At 50.4% G+C, this 19159-nt stretch overlaps 1 protein-coding gene across 1 annotated transcript in view; it reads left to right on the plus strand.

Moving 5' to 3' along the window:
• Positions 1 to 18639, plus strand: part of LOC129834355 (protocadherin-7-like) — a 121489-nt gene extending 102850 nt beyond the window's left edge. The window contains exon 2 of the mRNA XM_055899269.1: positions 15061 to 18639. Within this exon, the coding sequence (XP_055755244.1) occupies positions 15061 to 15300 (240 nt within the window). The 3' untranslated portion in view covers positions 15301 to 18639. The remainder of the gene's footprint in view (positions 1 to 15060) is intronic.
• Positions 18640 to 19159: the final 520 nt, after the last annotated feature.

Consider the following 19159-nt stretch of genomic DNA (forward strand, 5'->3'; position numbering starts at 1 on the left):
AACAAACCCCATAAAGACTGTAGGTAATTGTTAGCGCTGCTAGCTATCTTAATCCACTGCCACTCAAAAGCGACCCCCCCCCCCCCCCCCCCCCCCTCCTTCCGAAGGTACTTCTATTTTCTCATTCAGCTCAGGTCAGAGGTTGGATCAGATTTTGAAGGCGTAAAAAGCGCCCCCTCCGAATAGTATCTCTGTTACAGCAGTGGCCTAATCCCCCACTTGAAGAGCAATTAAAAGTTTAGCCACAGAAAGTAACCATGTGTGAGCTTTCCTTTTTCTCTATAAATCTCAGTGGCTCTATGGTCTCTTGCTCTCTCTCTCTCTCTCTCTCTTTCTGTGGCTCGGTCTCTCTGTGGTCTCTCTCTCTCTCTTTCTCTCTCTCTCTCTCTCTCTCTCTCTCTTTCTGTAGCTCGGTCTCTCTGTGGTCTCTCTCTCTCTCTCTCTCTCTCTCTCTCTCTCTCTCTCTCTGTGGCACTGTGGTGTCTCTCCGGCTGAAGGCATGGAAGTGCATGCTAATAAAAAGAGAGAGGAGGACTCAAACACATTGTGACTAAACAATAAGAACTGAGGAGGGAATAAAATAAGGAATACATGGAGTTTGGAAATGGGAAGAGCTCCTCTTTACTCTCTCTTGCTTTCTCTTTGGATGTCTGTGCCTCCTTCTCTCCCTCTCTCCCTTTCTCTCTTCCTCCTTCTCTCCCTCTCTCCCTCTCTAAAGTGTCTCCCATGGCACTAGGCTGATTAAGCAGTGAACACTCATGGGGGAAACACTGTTGGTTGGCAACAACTTTGTGCCATAAACCCCCCCCCCCTGTCCCTCCTCTCCCCTCTCCTACCATATTCTCTGGCATCGGTGGGTAAAAGAGATTAGCCAGACCTTCATGTTGGGGCTGTGCCGCTGTCTGTTCACATTCACTAAGCCTCCATTGCTCACCTGTTTTATGTATTGATATATTAATCTATATGTTTAATTATATAGTCATCTATATATTTAATGATATATTCATCTATATATTTAATTATATATTCATCTACATATTTAATGATATATTCATCTATATTTTGAATTATATATTAAACTATATATTGCATTATATATTCTTCTATATATTTAATGCGATTTCTTTATATAGTTGATGATTTAATCATCTATATATTTAATTATATATTCATCTATATAATTAAATGTATATTAATCTATATGTTTAAGTATATATTAACTATATCTTTCATGATATTTCCATCTATAGATTTAATGATATATTCCTCTATATATTTAATATTTAATTTCATATTTAAATGTATATTAATCGATGTGTTTAAGTATATATTCATCTATATATTTCATGATATTTTCATATATATATTTAATGATATATTCATCTATATATTTCATGATATTTTCATCTATATATTTAATGATGTATTCATCTTTATATTTCATTATATTTTTCCCCAGCTAAACAAGGTGATGAAAGGTATCTAGAAACCCCAAGGGAATAACACTAGTGGTTTTAGCAAAATGATTCAAGGGCATTTGATTGATCGCATGTCATTAGATCATAAAATGACCACATGATAGAAACGGAGCAGGTTTTATTTGATATATTTATTTAACCTTTATTTAACAAGGCAGTCAAAGAGTAAGAAAAAAATACTAGCAGTAGCAGAATTGAGGTCAGTCTTTTAATCAATAGAGGGTGATTTGAATAACCCACACCTTCTCCGACTACAGGAAAACAAACTTTGGTACACCTGTGGGCTTTCAAAGAGCGAGTCGGAGCCACTTCCTATGGCTGGGAGTGAAAGGCTAGCATTCACCTCCATTACAGCGTTACCCAACATGTGCCACAATGCACAGAGATCCCAGAGACACTGGACACTCTGGACAAGTGAGAGAATTTATGGCTGAAAAGACTTATGCATCAATGTGTCTGAAAGGCTCTCTGTCTTGGATTTTTTTTTTTTGATCCACTGAAGTGAAACAGAAAACACTTGTATGCATTTCTTTTGACTCGGAGGCCAAAGACTGAAACAAGACACAGAGTTTTGAGTGTTGCTTGGCTTTTTCATTTGGTGTTAGCTTGGAACAAAGCAGACCTGGGGTGGAATGTGTGTGGAGGAGGAGTGATGGAAGGGGAGATGTAGAAGAAGAGAGGCGGAGGTAGAGAGGAGAAACCAAGCTTGACGGGGTCAATGCTATCACTCATGGGGAGCAAGATACCTGAGACTCCCCAGGTGGACAACGAGGCAGCACCCCTATACGCCTCTAACCACACCCCCTCCCTGCCCTAACTTCAGAGTCTCTTACTCCCATCCTACCCACCTTCTACCCTCCTCGGGGCCCCTCCAAAACAGATGAAGAGTTAACCATGTTGGGGTATCTGTATCCATCCCTCAAGGCCATCTGAGGTCTGAGATGAGTTCAACTCAGATTGTTTCCTGGGTAAGCCGAGAGGCTAGTAATTAAGTGATGTAACTGAATAGCACACACACAGAACCTAACTCCTGCTCATCAAGTCACAATTGATCTGCACTCAGACATGAATTCGTACCGTGCTGGTTTCATGTAACTAAAGCAGCAATGTGCTCTCCTATCAATTTATTTTTCTTTACTATGACTAGCGCCCATTTCACATTCAGCACCATTATCCATGTTGCTACTACAGTACAGGACCTATGCTAAGCTAACCCACTACAGTACATTAGTTATGCTAAGCTAACCCAGTACATTAATAATGCTAAGCTAACCTCCCATGTGGGCCCAGTGTTTGTGTAGAGGGGCTAGCACTTACTGTGTGGGTCTCAGGTGGCTGTGTGTAGTGGGTCGTTGTCGGGTTGCCCATTAAAAATGGAACATGGCAACTTAATTACCGACTGCCACTTCTGGAAATCATGACCTCACTCGTGTGTCACTAACTCCTCCTCTTCTCTCTATCCTTTATCCCTCTTTTCCTCGCACTCACCTTACATGTCGTTCTCTTTTTTTCTCCATCTGTCGTCCTCCGTATCTTTCTCTCTCTCCCTCCCTCTCCCCCTATCTCTCTCTCTCTCTCTCTCTCCATCCGTCTAACTCTCTTCTTCTGTGCTTGGCTTCAATGATAGTAGTGGATGCTGTAGTTAATGTTTACTCTCCTCAGCTCCAGTCAGGCCACACCTCTATTACCTGCTAGCGGGTCTCCACCAACCGCCACGGGCATGTTCAGTTGAAATTACACACAGCATGTCCATCCCTCCCTCTATTCCTCCATCCATCCCTCCCTCTATTCCTCCATCCATCCCTCCCTCTATTCCTCCATCCATCCCTCCCTCTGTCCCGTCACTCCCCCCTTTCTCAGTCCACAAGCTCCAGAGAAGCCTGGCTTAATTGTGAATTCAGTCCTGTGCTAGAATTTGGTTCATGACAAAGTCTTATTCAAGGAATGACAGTGGGGATCTAGGACATATAATGATAATGTAGGAAGGAGGGAGAAGGAAACACGATGTATTCCATATGTATATCGCATGTGCCTTTGTGACTTGAACAAGAATGAAATGTGGCAGGCAGAGATTTGCTGATTTGTCATAGCAGTATACCAACAGTTGTTCAAGCTAACACACACACACACACACACACACACAAACGCACGCACGCACGAACACACACGCACGCACGCACACACACACACACACACACACACACATACACACACACACACACACATCTTAATCGATATTCCTGTATAGCGTTTAATTTCTATTGATTGGTGGTTGTGGTACTACTAAGAATGCAGAACATAAATATTGTCAAGACAATCTGCTATTCATTCATTCCGTGTTCGGCTGAGATAACACAATAGATCAACTCACGCACAAATCAGCTATTCCTGACAACTGTTCAGCTCTTTCAATTAGGGACTTAAGGAGGAAATGAAAATAAAATCGGAGGTCACACGTTATTGACGTGAACAGCACAACAAAACAGCTTTCTTATTGGCTCCAGGCCCCAGTATGACACGTACCGGTAGGCTGACATGTGTTTCGACTTTAGATTCAGGATCTAGCCTGGGAGCCTGAGCCGGCCAACCACATCAACCTCTGACCACAGTATATATCCCAGTAACCTGTGACTAGTTCAGTTTAGTCTGTTCATTTGGCTGGAATGACTGAGGCGTTCAATCACCCATGGCTGTCATGGCTGGCGTTCAATCAGTCGTACAGGCAGAGAGGCAGGCAGAGACCCTGTAGTGCTAGCCGGGGCCAGAAAGGCAGAGACCCTGTAGTGCTAGCCGGGGCCAGAAAGGCAGAGACCCTGTAGCGATAGCAGGTGCCAGAAAGGCAGAGATCCTGTAGCACTAGCCGGGGCTAGAGAGGAAGGCAGAGACCCTGTAGTGCTAGCCGGGGCCAGAAAGGCAGAGACCCTGTAGTGCTAGCCAGGGATATAAAGGCAGAGACCCTGTAGCGCTAGCCGGGTCCAGAGAGGCAGAGACCCTGTAGTGCTAGCCGGTGCCAGAAAGGCAGAGACCCTGTAGTGCTAGCCGGGGCCAGAGAGGAAGGCAGAGACCTTGTAGCGCTAGCCGGGGCCAGAGAGGCAGAGACCCTGTAGTGCTAGCCGGGGCTAGACAGGTAGAGACCCTGTAGTGCTAGCCAGGGCTAGAAAGGCAGAGACCCTGTAGCGCTAGCCGGGTCCAGAGAGGAAGGCAGAGACCCTGTAGCACTAGCCGGGGCCAGAGAGGAAGGCAGAGACCCTGTAGCGCTAGCCGGGGCTAGAGAGGCAGAGACCCTGTAGTGCTAGCCGGGGCTAGAGAGGCAGAGACCCTGTAGTGCTAGCCGGGGCCAGAGAGGAAGGCAGAGACCCTGTAGTGCTAGCCGGGGCCAGAGAGGAAGGCAGGGACCCTGTAGTGCTAGCCGGGGCCAGAGAGGAAGGCAGAGACCCTGTAGTGCTAGCCGGGGCTAGAGAGGCAGAGACCCTGTAGTGCTAGCCGGGGCTAGAGAGGCAGAGACCCTGTAGTGCTAGCCGGGGCTAGAGAGGAAGGCAGAGACCCTGTAGTGCTAGCCGGGGCCAGAGAGGAAGGCAGAGACCCTGTAGTGCTAGCCGGGGCTAGAGAGGCAGAGACCCTGTAGTGCTAGCCGGGGCTAGAGAGGCAGAGACCCTGTAGTGCTAGCCGGGGCCAGAGAGGAAGGCAGAGACCCTGTAGTGCTAGCCGGGGCCAGAGAGGAAGGCAGAGACCCAGTAGCGCTAGCCGGGGCTAGAGAGGCAGAGACCCTGTAGTGCTAGCCGGGGCTAGAGAGGCAGAGACCCTGTAGTGCTAGCCGGGGCCAGAGAGGAAGGCAGAGACCCTGTAGTGCTAGCCGGGGCCAGAGAGGAAGGCAGAGACCCTGTAGCGCTAGCCGGGGCTAGAGAGGCAGAGACCCTGTAGTGCTAGCCGGGGCTAGAGAGGCAGAGACCCTGTAGTGCTAGCCGGGGCCAGAGAGGAAGGCAGAGACCCTGTAGTGCTAGTCGGGGCCAGAGAGAAAGGCAGGGACCCTGTAGTGCTAGCCGGGGCCAGAGAGGAAGGCAGAGACCCTGTAGTGCTAGTCGGGGCCAGAAAGGCAGAAACCCTGTAGCGCTAGTCGGGGCTAGATAGGCAGAGACCCTGTAGCGCTAGCCGGGTCCAGAAAGGCAGAGACCCTGTAGTGCTTGCCAAAGTCATTCCGCTACCCAAGAGTGGTAAAGCGGCCTTTACTGGTTCTAACAGCAGAACTATCAGCTTGGAAATAATTATGTTTGACCATATACAAGTCTATTTCTCTGTAAACAAATTAACAACATAATTTTAGCACACTTATAGAGAAGGGCATTCAACATGTACTGCACTGACACACATGACTGTGATCGTGATTGGTTGAAAGATTGTGTGAGCTGTACAATTAGATTTCAGTGTAGCCTTTGATATTATTGACATTAATATTTAGAAAACGTATTTGTTATGGCTATTCCACCTCAGCCATGTCGTGGATTCAGCGCTATATTTCTAATACAACTCAGAGGGTTTTCTTTAATGGAAGCTTCTCTAATGTCAAACATGTCAAATGTGGTGTACCGCAGGGCAGCTTTTTAGGCCCTCTACTATTTTCTATTTTTACAAATGACCTGCCACTGGCATTAAACAAAGCATGTGTGTGCATGTATGCTTATGATTCAACCATATACGCATCAGCAACCACAGCTAATGAAGTCACTGAAACCCTTAACAAAGACATGTGGTCTGTGTTGTAATAAACTGGTCTTGGACATCTCTAAAATTAAGAGCATTGTATTTGGTACAAATCATTCCCCAAGTTCCAGACCTCGGCTGAATCTGGTAATGAATGGTATGGCTGTTGAAAACAGATTGAGGAGACTACATTACTTGCCGTTATCTTAGATCATAAACTGTCATGGTCAAAACATATTGATTCAATGGTTGTAATGATGGGGAGAGGTCTGTCCGTAATAAAGAGATGCTCTGATTTTTTGACACCACACTCCACAAAGCAAGTCCTGCAGACTCTACATGTATCTTGTCTTGATTATTGTCCAGTCATACAGTGTATTCGGACAGTATTCAGACCCCTTCCCTTTTCCCACATTTTGTTACATTACAGCCTATTCTAAAATGAATGACATACATTTATTCAGGCCCCTTCATGTAGGGTGTCCCAGCCCCCGACGTGACTGTATGTAGGGTGACCCAACCCCCGGAGTGACTGTATGTAGGTTGACCCAGCCCCCGACGTGACTGTATGTAGGGTGACCCAGCCCCCGGAGTGACTGTATGTAGGGTGACCCAGCCCCCGGAGTGACTGTATGTAGGGTGACCCAGCCCCCGACGTGACTGTATGTAGGGTGACCCAGCCCCCGACGTGACTGTATGTAGGGTGACCCAGCCCCCGGAGTGACTGTATGTAGGGTGACCCAGCCCCCGACGTGACTGTATGTAGGGTGACCCAGCCCCCGGAGTGACTGTATGTAGGGTGACCCAGCCCCGACGTGACTGTATGTAGGGTGACCCAGCCCCCGGAGTGACTGTATGTAGGGTGACCCAGCCCCCGTCGTGACTGTATGTAGGGCGACCCAGCCCCCGGAGTGACTGTATGTAGGGTGACCCAGCCCTGACGTGACTGTATGTAGGGTGACCCAGCCCCCGGAGTGACTGTATGTAGGGTGACCCAACCCCCGACGAGACTATATAGGGTGACCCAACCCCCGACGTGACTGTGTAGGGTGACCCAGCCCCCGACGTGACTGTATGTAGGGTGACCCAACCCCCGGAGTGACTGTATGTAGGGTGACCTAGCCCCCGACGTGACTGTGTGTAGGGTGACCCAGCCCCCGGAGTGACTGTATGTAGGGTGACCCAACCCCCGGAGTGACTGTATGTAGGGTGACCCAGCCCCCGACTTGACTGTATGTAGGGTGACCCAACCCCCGGAGTGACTGTATGTAGGGTGACCCAACCCCCGGCGTGACTGTATGTAGGGTGACCCAACCCCCGGAGTGACTGTATGTAGGGTGTCCCAGCCCCCGGAGTGACTGTATGTAGGGTGACCCAACCCCCGACGTGACTGTATGTAGGGTGACCCAACCCCCGGAGTGACTGTATGTAGGGTGACCCAACCCCCGGAGTGACTGTATGTAGGGTGACCCAGCCCCCGGACTGTATGTAGGGTGACCCAACCCCCGGAGTGACTGTATGTAGGGTGACCCAGCCCCCGGACTGTATGTAGGGTGACCCAGCCCCCGGACTGTATGTAGGGTGACCCAACCCCCAAAGTAACTGTATGTAGGGTGACCCAACCCCCGGAGTGACTGTATGTAGGGTGACCCAACCCCCAAAGTGACTGTATGTAGGGTGACCCAACCCCCGGAGTGACTGTAGGGTGACCCAACCCCCGAAGTGACTGTATGTAGGGTGACCCAGCCCCCGGAGTGACTGTATGTAGGGTGACCCAGCCCCCGGAGTGACTGTATGTAGGGTGACCCAACCCCCGGAGTGACTGTATGTAGGGTGACCCAGCCCCCGGAGTGACTGTATGTAGGGTGACCCAACCCCCGACGTGACTGTATGTAGGGTGACCCAGCCCCCGAAGTGACTGTATGTAGGGTGACCCAGCCCCCGACGTGACTGTATGTAGGGTGACCCAGCCCCCAGAGTGACTGTATGTAGGGTGACCCAGCCCCCGGAGTGACTGTATGTAGGGTGACCCAGCCCCCGACGTGACTGTATGTAGGGTGACCCAGCCCCCGAAGTGACTATATGTAGGGTGACCCAGCCCCCGGAGTGACTGTATGTAGGTTGACCCAGCCCCCGGAGTGACTGTATGTAGGGTGACCCAGCCCCCGACGTGACTGTATGTAGGGTGACCCAGCCCCCGGAGTGACTGTATGTAGGGTGACCCAGCCCCCGACGTGACTGTATGTAGGGTGACCCAGCCCCCGAAGTGACTGTATATAGGGTGACCCAGCCCCTGACGTGACTGTATGTAGGGTGACCCAGCCCCCGGAGTGACTGTATGTAGGGTGACCCAGCCCCTGACGTGACTGTATGTAGGGTGACCCAGCCCCCGGAGTGACTGTATGTAGGGTGACCCAACCCCCGGAGTGACTGTATGTAGGGTGACCCAGCCCCCGGAGTGACTGTATGTAGGGTGACCCAGCCCCCGAAGTGACTGTATGTAGGGTGACCCAGCCCCCGGAGTGACTGTATGTAGGGTGACCCAACCCCGGGAGTGACTGTATGTAGGGTGACCCAGCCCCCAAAGTGACTGTATGTAGGGTGACCCAGCCCCTGATGTGAATGTATGTAGGGTGACCCAGCCCTCGGAGTGATTGTATGTAGGGTGACCCAACCCCCGACGTGACTGTATGTAGGGTGACCCAACCCCCGGAGCGACTGTATGTTGGGTGACCCAACCCCCGGAGTGACTGTATGTAGGGTGACCCAGCCCCCGGACTGTATGTAGGGTGACCCAGCCCCCGGAGTGACTGTATGTAGGGTTACCCAGCCCCCGGAGTGACTGTATGTAGGGTGACCCAACCCCCGGAGTGACTGTATGTAGGGTGACCCAACCCCCGGAGTGACTGTATGTAGGGTGTCCCAGCCCCCGGAGTGACTGTATGTAGGGTGTCCCAGCCCCCGGAGTGACTGTATGTAGGGTGTCCCAGCCCCCGGAGTGACTGTATGTAGGGTGACCCAACCCCCGGAGTGACTGTATGTAGGGTGACCCAGCCCCCGGACTGTATGTAGGGTGACCCAGCCCCCGGAGTGACTGTATGTAGGGTGACCCAGCCCCCGGAGTGACTGTATGTAGGGTGACCCAGCCCCCGGAGTGACTGTATGTAGGGTGACCCAGCCCCCGGAGTGACTGTATGTAGGGTGACCCAACCCCCGGAGTGACTGTATGTAGGGTGACCCAGCCCCCGGAGTGACTGTATGTAGGGTGACCCAACCCCCGACGTGACTGTATGTAGGGTGACCCAGCCCCCGAAGTGACTGTATGTAGGGTGACCCAGCCCCCGACGTGACTGTATGTAGGGTGACCCAGCCCCCAGAGTGACTGTATGTAGGGTGACCCAGCCCCCGGAGTGACTGTATGTAGGGTGACCCAGCCCCCGACGTGACTGTATGTAGGGTGACCCAGCCCCCGAAGTGACTGTATGTAGGGTGACCCAGCCCCCGGAGTGACTGTATGTAGGGTGACCCAGCCCCCGGAGTGACTGTATGTAGGGTGACCCAGCCCCCGACGTGACTGTATGTAGGGTGACCCAGCCCCCGGAGTGACTGTATGTAGGGTGACCCAGCCCCCGACGTGACTGTTTGTAGGGTGACCCAGCCCCGACGTGACTGTATGTAGGGTGACCCAGCCCCTGACGTGACTGTATGTAGGGTGACCCAGCCCCCGGAGTGACTGTATGTAGGGTGACCCAGCCCCTGACGTGACTGTATGTAGGGTGACCCAGCCCCCGGAGTGACTGTATGTAGGGTGACCCAACCCCCGGAGTGACTGTATGTAGGGTGACCCAGCCCCCGGAGTGACTGTATGTAGGGTGACCCAGCCCCCGAAGTGACTGTATGTAGGGTTACCCAGCCCCCGGAGTGACTGTATGTAGGGTGACCCAACCCCGGGAGTGACTGTATGTAGGGTGACCCAGCCCCCAAATTGACTGTATGTAGGGTGACCCAGCCCCCGGAGTGACTGTATGTAGGGTGACCCAGCCCTCGGAGTGATTGTATGTAGGGTGACCCAACCCCCGACGTGACTGTATGTAGGGTGACCCAACCCCCGGAGTGACTGTATGTAGGGTGACCCAACCCCCGGAGTGACTGTATGTAGGGTGACCCAGCCCCCGGACTGTATGTAGGGTGACCCAGCCCCCTGAGTGACTGTATGTAGGGTGACCCAGCCCCCGGAGTGACTGTATGTAGGGTGACCCAACCCCCGGAGTGACTGTATGTAGGGTGACCCAACCCCCGGAGTGACTGTATGTAGGGTGTCCCAGCCCCCGGAGTGACTGTATGTAGGGTGTCCCAGCCCCCGGAGTGACTGTATGTAGGGTGTCCCAGCCCCCGGAGTGACTGTATGTAGGGTGACCCAGCCCCCGACGTGACTGTATGTAGGGTGACCCAACCCGCGACGTGACTGTATGTAGGGTGACCCAGCCCCCGGAGTGACTGTATGTAGGGTGACCCAGCCCCCGACGTGACTGTATGCAATACATTTCTATGTGTTGTTTTAGGAATTCAGCATTCTCTGCTTTGATCTCATCAACCCCCATTGTCTCGTTGAGGTTCTGTTGTGATTACCTGGTGTAGTTCTGATATCTGATGGGAGGTTAACTTTACAGTACTACTGTTGGTCAACAACAACGAAGAAGGGATGGAGGGATGGAGGCTTTATTTTCCCCTGCCTCTCTGCACGTGACACTCCCAGACAGATCCCTCTGTGATCCTTCTACGTCCTGGACCCTAGGAGGGTGGGGGTGGGGGGGGGCTCTGCGTCATTCGTGGGGGACGACATGCTTACTGTTGCCTTGTTTCACAGGGGCTGCCACCACACAGACTAGGACACAAAGTGGTCTGGAAAGAAATGGCTTCTTATGCAATTGATGTGTTTAGAGGAGAAATGGGTGTTTATAAAATCTCAACAGACCCTCTGGCTATTGCAGTGTGTGTGTTTGTGTGTGTGTGTGTGTGTGTGTGTGTGTGTGTGTGTGTGTGTGTGTGTGTGTGTGTGTGTGTGTGTGTGTGTGTGTGTGTGTGTGTGTGTGTGTGTGTGTGTGTGTGTGTGTGTGTGTGTGTGTACGTGTATGTGTGTGTGTGTGTGCACTCCATTTTGGTCCGAAAACAAATTATAATTTTGTTTTCCCAGAAAATAGAAGGAAACGCAGGTGAACCACATTTATTTATTTATTTTCTCGTTTTTTTCTCTTCCCTTTTTTCTCTCAGACTCAATCTTCCTCTCTTTGCTTCGTCCAAGTGTTTCTCTCACAACCACCCCTCTACCAATTAATTTAGCAACAGTCGCTTCATTCGAAAAATACATTTCAGGTCAAAACACGTTTATAAATTGCCTGGCTAGGCTGATGAGACAGTGGATTGCACAGTCATACTGAAAAGAGTAAATAGGCATTTCAACATCATAGATTTAGCCGGTGGTAACTTGTGGAATGGACACTGGCTAGAATGCTATTTTAACCAATCAGCATTAAGGATTAGACCCACCTGATGTGTGATCCAGAGTATAGGTTTTTGAATTTGCTTCTGCTGTTTAAACCACCACTTCATTCAAGCTTGGGATCGATGTCACGCACGGCTCAGACCTTTGTTGTCTAGGAACGAGGCGAGGAGGAATAGGTTTTAATATCTAAACGTCATTTTGAGCGTTATTGCAGTGAAATAACAGGACCCCCCTTCTGGGCCTTCATTTTAATTATGCAACAAATGTTTGACTATCCAAGTGAAATTCCTATGAATATTTATTTCAGTTCATTTGTTTAGTTTTGATTGTAATTACATGGAAACATGATTTACTGCTAAGATTGCTGCATTAGCCAGGGAGAGAAAAACTGGAGAAGTAAATACCGAAATGAATGCCAATTTTAACATGCAGAGAGGAGGAGGACACTTTTCCCTAATGGATTAAGAGTCTCTAGCCTCCTGCCGTTGCCTGAGATTCAGAGGCGCTTGAAACAATAATTGTTTCTCCATGCCACAATAACTAAAGGGGTGTCATTTCTGTAGGGAACTGTCGCAGAACGACCAGTGTGTGCGCGTGTGTGTGTGTGTGTGTGTGTGTGTGTGTGTGTGTGTGTGTGTGTGTGTGTGTGTGTGTGTGTGTGTGTGTGTGTGTGTGTGTGTGTGTGTGTGTGTGTGTGTGTGTGTGTGTGTGTGTAAGACATTTGGATGGAGATGTCAGGTATGTTTCTGGTGAACGTCTCCAGGGTTTGGAACCATGGCACATATTAACGTTGCAATTGTTAATAATGATCTGTAATAACTGATATCAGTCAGAGAGAGAGAGAGGGAAAAAAGGACAAGAGCAGCGATACAAAGACAGAAAATGGTTTGAATAATGGGCCCTTTCCCTGTTTAATATTCTTGTGATGAACAATGAAACAAGGGAGGACAGGGGGAGAAGAGACGGGAGGAGGGGAGAGAGGAGGGGAGAGGAGATGGGAGGAGGGGAGAGAGGAGGAGAGAGGAGACGGGAGGAGGGGAGAGGAGACGGGAGGAGGGGAGAGAGGAGGGGAGAGGAGACGGGAGGAGGGGAGAGGAGACGGGAGGAGGGGCGAGAGCAGGGGAGAGGAGGGGAGAGAGGAGGGGAGAGGAGACGGGAGGAGGGGAGAGGAGACGGGAGGAGGGGAGAGGAGACGGGAGGAGGGGCGAGAGGAGGGGAGAGGAGGGGAGAGAGGAGGGGAGAGGAGACGGGAGGAGGGGAGAGGAGACGGGAGGAGGGGAGAGGAGACAGGAGGAGGGGAGAGAGTAGGGGAGAGGAGACAGGAGGTGCTGAGAGGAGACGGAAGGAGGGGAGAGGAGACGGAAGGAGGGGAGAGAGGAGGGGAGAGGAGACAGGAGGAGGGGAGAGAGGAGGGGAGAGGAGACGGGAGGAGGGGAGAGGAGACGGGAGGAGGGGAGAGAGGAGGGGAGAGGAGACGGGAGGAGGGGAGAGGAGACAGGAGGAGGGGAGAGAGGAGGGGAGAGGAGACGGGAGGAGGGGAGAGGAGACAGGAGGAGGGGAGAGAGTAGGGGAGAGGAGACAGGAGGAGGGGAGAGGAGACGGAAGGAGGGGAGAGGAGACGGAAGGAGGGGAGAGAGGAGGGGAGAGGAGACGGGAGGAGGGGAGAGAGGTTGGGAGAGGAGACGGGAGGAGGGGAGAGGAGACGGGAGGAGGGGAGAGAGGAGTGGAAAGGAGACGGGAGGAGGGGCGAGAGGAGGGGAGAGGAGACGGGAGGAGGGGAGAGAGGAGGGGAGAGGAGACGGGAGGAGAGGCGAGAGGAGGGGAGAGGAGACGGGAGGAGGGGAGAGGAGAAGGGAGGAGGGGAGAGAGGAGGGGAGAGGAGATGGGAGGAGGGGAGAGGAGAAGGGAGGAGGGGAGAGAGGAGACGGGAGGAGGGGAGAGGAGACGGGAGGAGGGGAGAGAGGAGGGGAGAGGCGACGGGAGGGGAGAGAGGAGGGGAGAGGAGAAGGGAGGAGGGGAGAGAGGAGGGGAGAGGAGACGGGAGGAGGGGAGAGGAGAAGGGAGGAGGGGAGAGAGGAGGGGAGAGGAGACGGGAGGAGGGGAGAGGAGATGGGAGGAGGGGAGAGAGGAGGGGAGAGGAGGGGAGAGAGGAGAGGAGGAGGGGAGAGAGGAGGGGAGAGGAGACGGGAGGAGGGGAAAGAGGAGGGGAGAGGTGACGGGAGGATGGGAGAGGAGAAGGGAGGAGGGAGAGAGGAGGGGAGAGGAGACGGGAGGAGGGGAGAGGAGACGGGAGGAGGACGGGAGGAGGGGAGAGAGGAGGGGAGAGGAGACGGGAGGAGGGGAGAGAGGAGGGGAGAGGTCCAAGGGGTGTCAGTAGGGGGAGATGCACAGCTACAGTGGAACTGTGACTATATCAAATTAATGAATCTCATTATGTATTTGTTATTCCATTTATTCTGGTAATGACCAAACTAGCCGTTAATTTGTTGCCTCCCTCTGTCATTTTCTCTCTCTCTCTCTCTCTCTCTCTCTCTCTCTCTCTCTCTCTCTCTCTCTCTCTCTCTCTCTCTCTCTCTCACTCTCTCTCTCTCTGTGTCTCTCCCTCCACACACACGAATGTAGACCTATCGTGATGGACACTGATTTCTAGTACACCCTGTCCTCAAGCCTTATCAGTTGTTCGTGCAAAGCTTTTCTCAACGTGCAGTAAAGCAAACCTTTCGCTCCTTCTTCTTAGCTCCAGTGTTATCTCACACCTCCCATAAGGAGTTTACTCACCTTGTCCTCTTTCAGCCATGGCGTCCTTCCCTCCTCCTTAGCTGTATTTAACACACCATCAGCGTCTGCACCCCTGTGGGTTTTCAGACGCTCTCAGAGTAGTGAAAGCTCCTCTGTGCACTATCTACATGTCTTTCAGAAGGAGTTTGGGCATTGGGATGTTATTGTACAGCCATAATATACATTCCCCTGTGTTAGCCACTCCTATCTCTTGTTTGTGTGTGGACAGGTGTTCGGCCTATGACATGTAGCTTCGAGCGTGATGTCATAGCGTTTGGCTACCAGACCCTTCGCTAGCAAACTTTTGGGGGGGAATTTTCAGCAGTTAACACCCTTACTTCATCTTGAAGTGTAAAAAAGGTCTAGCAACTCCCTTAGCTGTAGGTCCCAATACCCCCCTCTTCCCCCTGCTGTATGGTATACATACAGTACTCCCTACACCCTACGTTTACCTCATTTATACTTCAACTGTATCCCGTACACCTTTTAAACTTAACCCCCTGTCCTCTGTGCCACGGAATTGAACCCCATTTGCCCGGGCGTCCCTCCCTCCTTCCTATAGTCCAGATAGTGACCCCGACGCCATCTTATTCTCTCTTGTAGCCGTTCCGCCGAGTGACCTTCTCGGTGGTGAGCCAACCCCAGGACCCACACCAGCAGGGATCGCTGCAGAGCTGCTACGACAGCGGGCTGGAGGAGTCGGAGACGCCCAGCAGCAAGGGCTCTTCGGGGGGCCCCAGGCTGGGTGCATTACCCCTGCCCGAGGACAGCTACGAGAGGACCACGCCGGATGGCAGTGTCGGTGAGGCAGAGCATATGGAAAATGGTAGGGGCAAACACTAAAGAGCAGGTATAAAGTGCAATACACATTGAGACATATATTCTACACTGAGAATATAGGTGAACATCGAGGTAGATACAGGTAGATATAGATACAGGTAGATATAGATGTTTAATTCCCAACGTGTAGGAGCTCTTGCGTGTAGAGCAAGCAGGTGGTATTGTGCGTTATGGGTGTGAGGTGTATTTTTAAGGTTGATTTTGAACAGGGAAGTGAGGTCTGGATCGTTAGGGAGTGTTTGATATGCCCTCTGGACATGAATACTGCAGCTAGTGCAGGTTGAATTTAATTTGAGACCGCGTATGCATTCATCAAGTGAATATAATCTGAAGCACAGGCAGGTTTTGCTTTAGCCTTTGATGCACGCTCCTCGTCTCGTCTTGAAAGACCTGGGTTAATTTGATTAAGTTTGAGTAGATGTAATACCCTTATGAATTTATTTCCATATTAGATCAAGGCCTTGGTAGTTAATCTTCCGGTATGTTCTTTGGACCGCGTCGCCATCCCTTTGCTAGTTGAATTTCATCTAGACCTACTGTACATCTACCTGGCCGGATTGATTTTCTACGTGATCTGTATTTTGTTTTTTTGCCCCGATGAAATTAGGTTTGTGAAGAAACATACTTTTCCACGTCCCATTTTATCCTTCGGAGGCATTGAGCTAGATTCTAGAACAGCTAACTGCAGTACAGATGGATCCATGATGATTCACTGTCTGACGGTGGTTTATTTGTCTATAACCAGTGGTTTGCAGGTGGAGCTGATTCTTTTGTTGATATTAAAGGGATGGAAGATACCCCAAAGGATGCTGGCCTAGCTTCCTCCTTAGGCTCCGTTTCTACCATTGGTTTATGACAAACTATGATCTAAAGACACATCCAGTTCACACACTGTATTATGGGACCTAGAATCAAAACCACAACTCTGATGTTGTGAGGCAAGCGGTTTTATCAAGCCATTGCTGAATCTGCAGCCCTAGTTGATGTATTCTGTGGCATGGGGAAAACCAGCCAGGGTTTAGAGGTAATGGACCCACTAATAGTCTGGTTTAGATCTAACAAGCTTTGGCCGTTTTAAGACTGTAAGCCTGAGCAGGGTGACTTTACGAGTGGCTGAAGATCAGGATATTCAAATTGTGTAAATCTTGTGTGATTTCCTTGTGCAATGTTTCGAGGCTTTGTGTCCCACAGTTTATCTGAGGGGAAGTCAAACCTTGTCACATCTGCAGTCCAAATAAAGTCCATATTTTCATAATTCATAATCTAACTACATTTCTATAAAGGCGATATGAGACCGGAATTTGACCTACAGGTTGTCAATCTGTCTGACTTTGAAATGAACCTGAGCATAGATTTACCAACAGACAGACAGATCCAGACATAAATACAGACAGACAGACAGACAGACAGACAGACAGACAGACAGACAGATCCAGACAGATCCAGACAGACAGACAGACAGACAGACAGACAGACAGACAGACAGACAGATAGATCCAGACAGACAGACAGACAGATCCAGACAGACACAGACAGACAGACAGACAGACAGACAGAACCAGACAGACAGACAGACAGATCCAGACAGACAGACAGACAGACAGACAGACAGACAGATCCAGACAGACAGACAGACAGATCCAGACAGACAGACAGACAGACAGACAGACAGACAGACAGACAGATCCAGACAGACAGACAGACAGATCCAGACAGACAGACAGACAGATCCAGACAGACAGACAGACAGATCCAGACAGACAGACAGATCCAGAGAGATAGACACAGACAGACAGACAGACAGACAGACAGACAGACAGACAGACAGACAGACAGACAGACAGACAGACAGACAGATACAGACAGATACAGACAGACAGACAGACCGAACCAGACAGACAGACACAATGTTCAACTCTGGGTGTTTCAAATGAGCTTTTTAATTGAGCCATTCTCTGAGAACATTGAGGCTACTTACTGTAGATTAAAAACACTTTGTATGTCAGATGAGTCAGGTCTACTCAGTGTGGGCTGGGGGCTGCTGGGATTTAAGGCCTCTCTTTCAGAACAATAGCTGACCATTTACGGGCCAAATTAGCCGCAATTAAAGGCTTGTTTCAATTTGGTCTGCTCTTAAAGTAATTGGAATGAAGGAATCAATATGAGACAGGTAGATTAGATCAAAACTTGGTCTGCCTATCAATCAAGTCCACTGAGGTCAAAAAGAGAAAGATGAAAAAACACACACTTTGTGGAAAAGATTGAACGTTTTTGATTACTGCTTTAGAGAGCAGTGGAGGCTGCTGAGGGGAGGATGTCTCAAAGTAATGGCTGGAATGGAGCGGATGGTATGCCGTCAAACATCTGGAAACCACGTGTTTGACGTATTTGATACCATTCCACTGATTCTGCTCTAGCAATTACCATAAGCCCGTCCTCCCCTATTAAGATGCCATCAATCTCCCGTGGCAGAGAGATCAGTTGTGAATTGTGCTTTGTCTTTCTGTGGTCTCTCTATTGCTCTATGTGGAAAACAACGGCAAGGTCAAACACGGCAAGGTAGATGAATGGTAGACGACTATAGAATCAGAACAGTGACCGCTGCACACAATCTTAAAGGAGGATCAGTTGATTTGTTCTCTGTTTGTGTGTGTCTCCTTATTGCCTCTGTCTTCTTCAGTGTGTATGTTTCTCCTAGTTGATGTATTCTGTGGCATGGGGAAAACCAGCCAGAGTTTAGAGGTAATGGACCCACTAATAGTCTGGTTTAGATAGAACAATCTGTGGCCGCCTTCGGTGTGTATGTTTCTCAGCTACCTTTTTCACCACACATGTTATCTCTAATTTCTATCTTATAATATCTATCTTTTCTCAATTGCTAAAATTAATTGCAGTATACTAGTGTCTGTCCTGGACATGGAAAAAGCTTACACTTTTGGCTCAGTATATTTTCTGCAACCTTTCGGTTACTGGCCCAATGCTGTAACCACCTGCCGCCCCTAAATGATTGGCCAAAGCACTATAACCCTTCCAATGGGAGGCGATGTCGTTCTACTGCCTCCCTCATGCAGCAGTCAAAGCACACACAGACTCCCCAGTGCTACATTGACTCGCTGCTAACCCGCCGTCCATTAAAACGGGGACAAAAAGAGAGGAACAAAAGTTAGCAGATGGCCGTGTAGACTCGGCGCTGGGGCATCGTTAGGCTGTGGTCGTTAGGGTTGCGTGAGAGATGTTCAGTGACGGTGGGGAGCGGCGCAGTGTCTTTGTGTCGCCCCTCTGAGTCTGTCCTCACACCCCTGCCGTCTGACCAGAGTGTCAGATTTAAGTCCGGGGAAAGGGGGGGGTGGGGGGTGGAAGGAGGAGGGATGAAGGAAGGTGTAACGGCAGTCGTAATCCTCGGACGAGGAGGAGCATGGATCGGATTAACACGCAGAGTGGTTAGGGTTCATAATGATTTATTATAACGAAACTGAAACTGACTTACAAAACAAATAAACAAAGTGCATAAACCGATACAGTACCGTGTGGTGCAACAAACACAGACACGGAAACAACCACCCACAAAACACACGTGAAACCCAGGCTGCCTAAGTATGATTCTCAATCAGGGACAACGATTGACAGCTGTCTCTGATTGAGAATCATACCCGGCCAAACACAAACCTCCCAACATAGAAAATCATACATAGACAAACCCACCCAACTCACGCCCTGACCAACTAAATAAATACAAGAAAAAGGAAAACAGGTCAGGAACATGACTGAAGGGGAATATGGAGGGTTCACGAGTCATCAGGACTGTCCCAGTCTGGTTATTCCATCTTTGGGGAGAAAGGGGGTTGAAATGTATCGTGATTCA

The sequence above is a fragment of the Salvelinus fontinalis genome, chromosome 35 (assembly GCF_029448725.1).
Source record: "Salvelinus fontinalis isolate EN_2023a chromosome 35, ASM2944872v1, whole genome shotgun sequence".
NCBI classification, from domain to species: Eukaryota; Metazoa; Chordata; class Actinopteri; order Salmoniformes; family Salmonidae; genus Salvelinus; species Salvelinus fontinalis.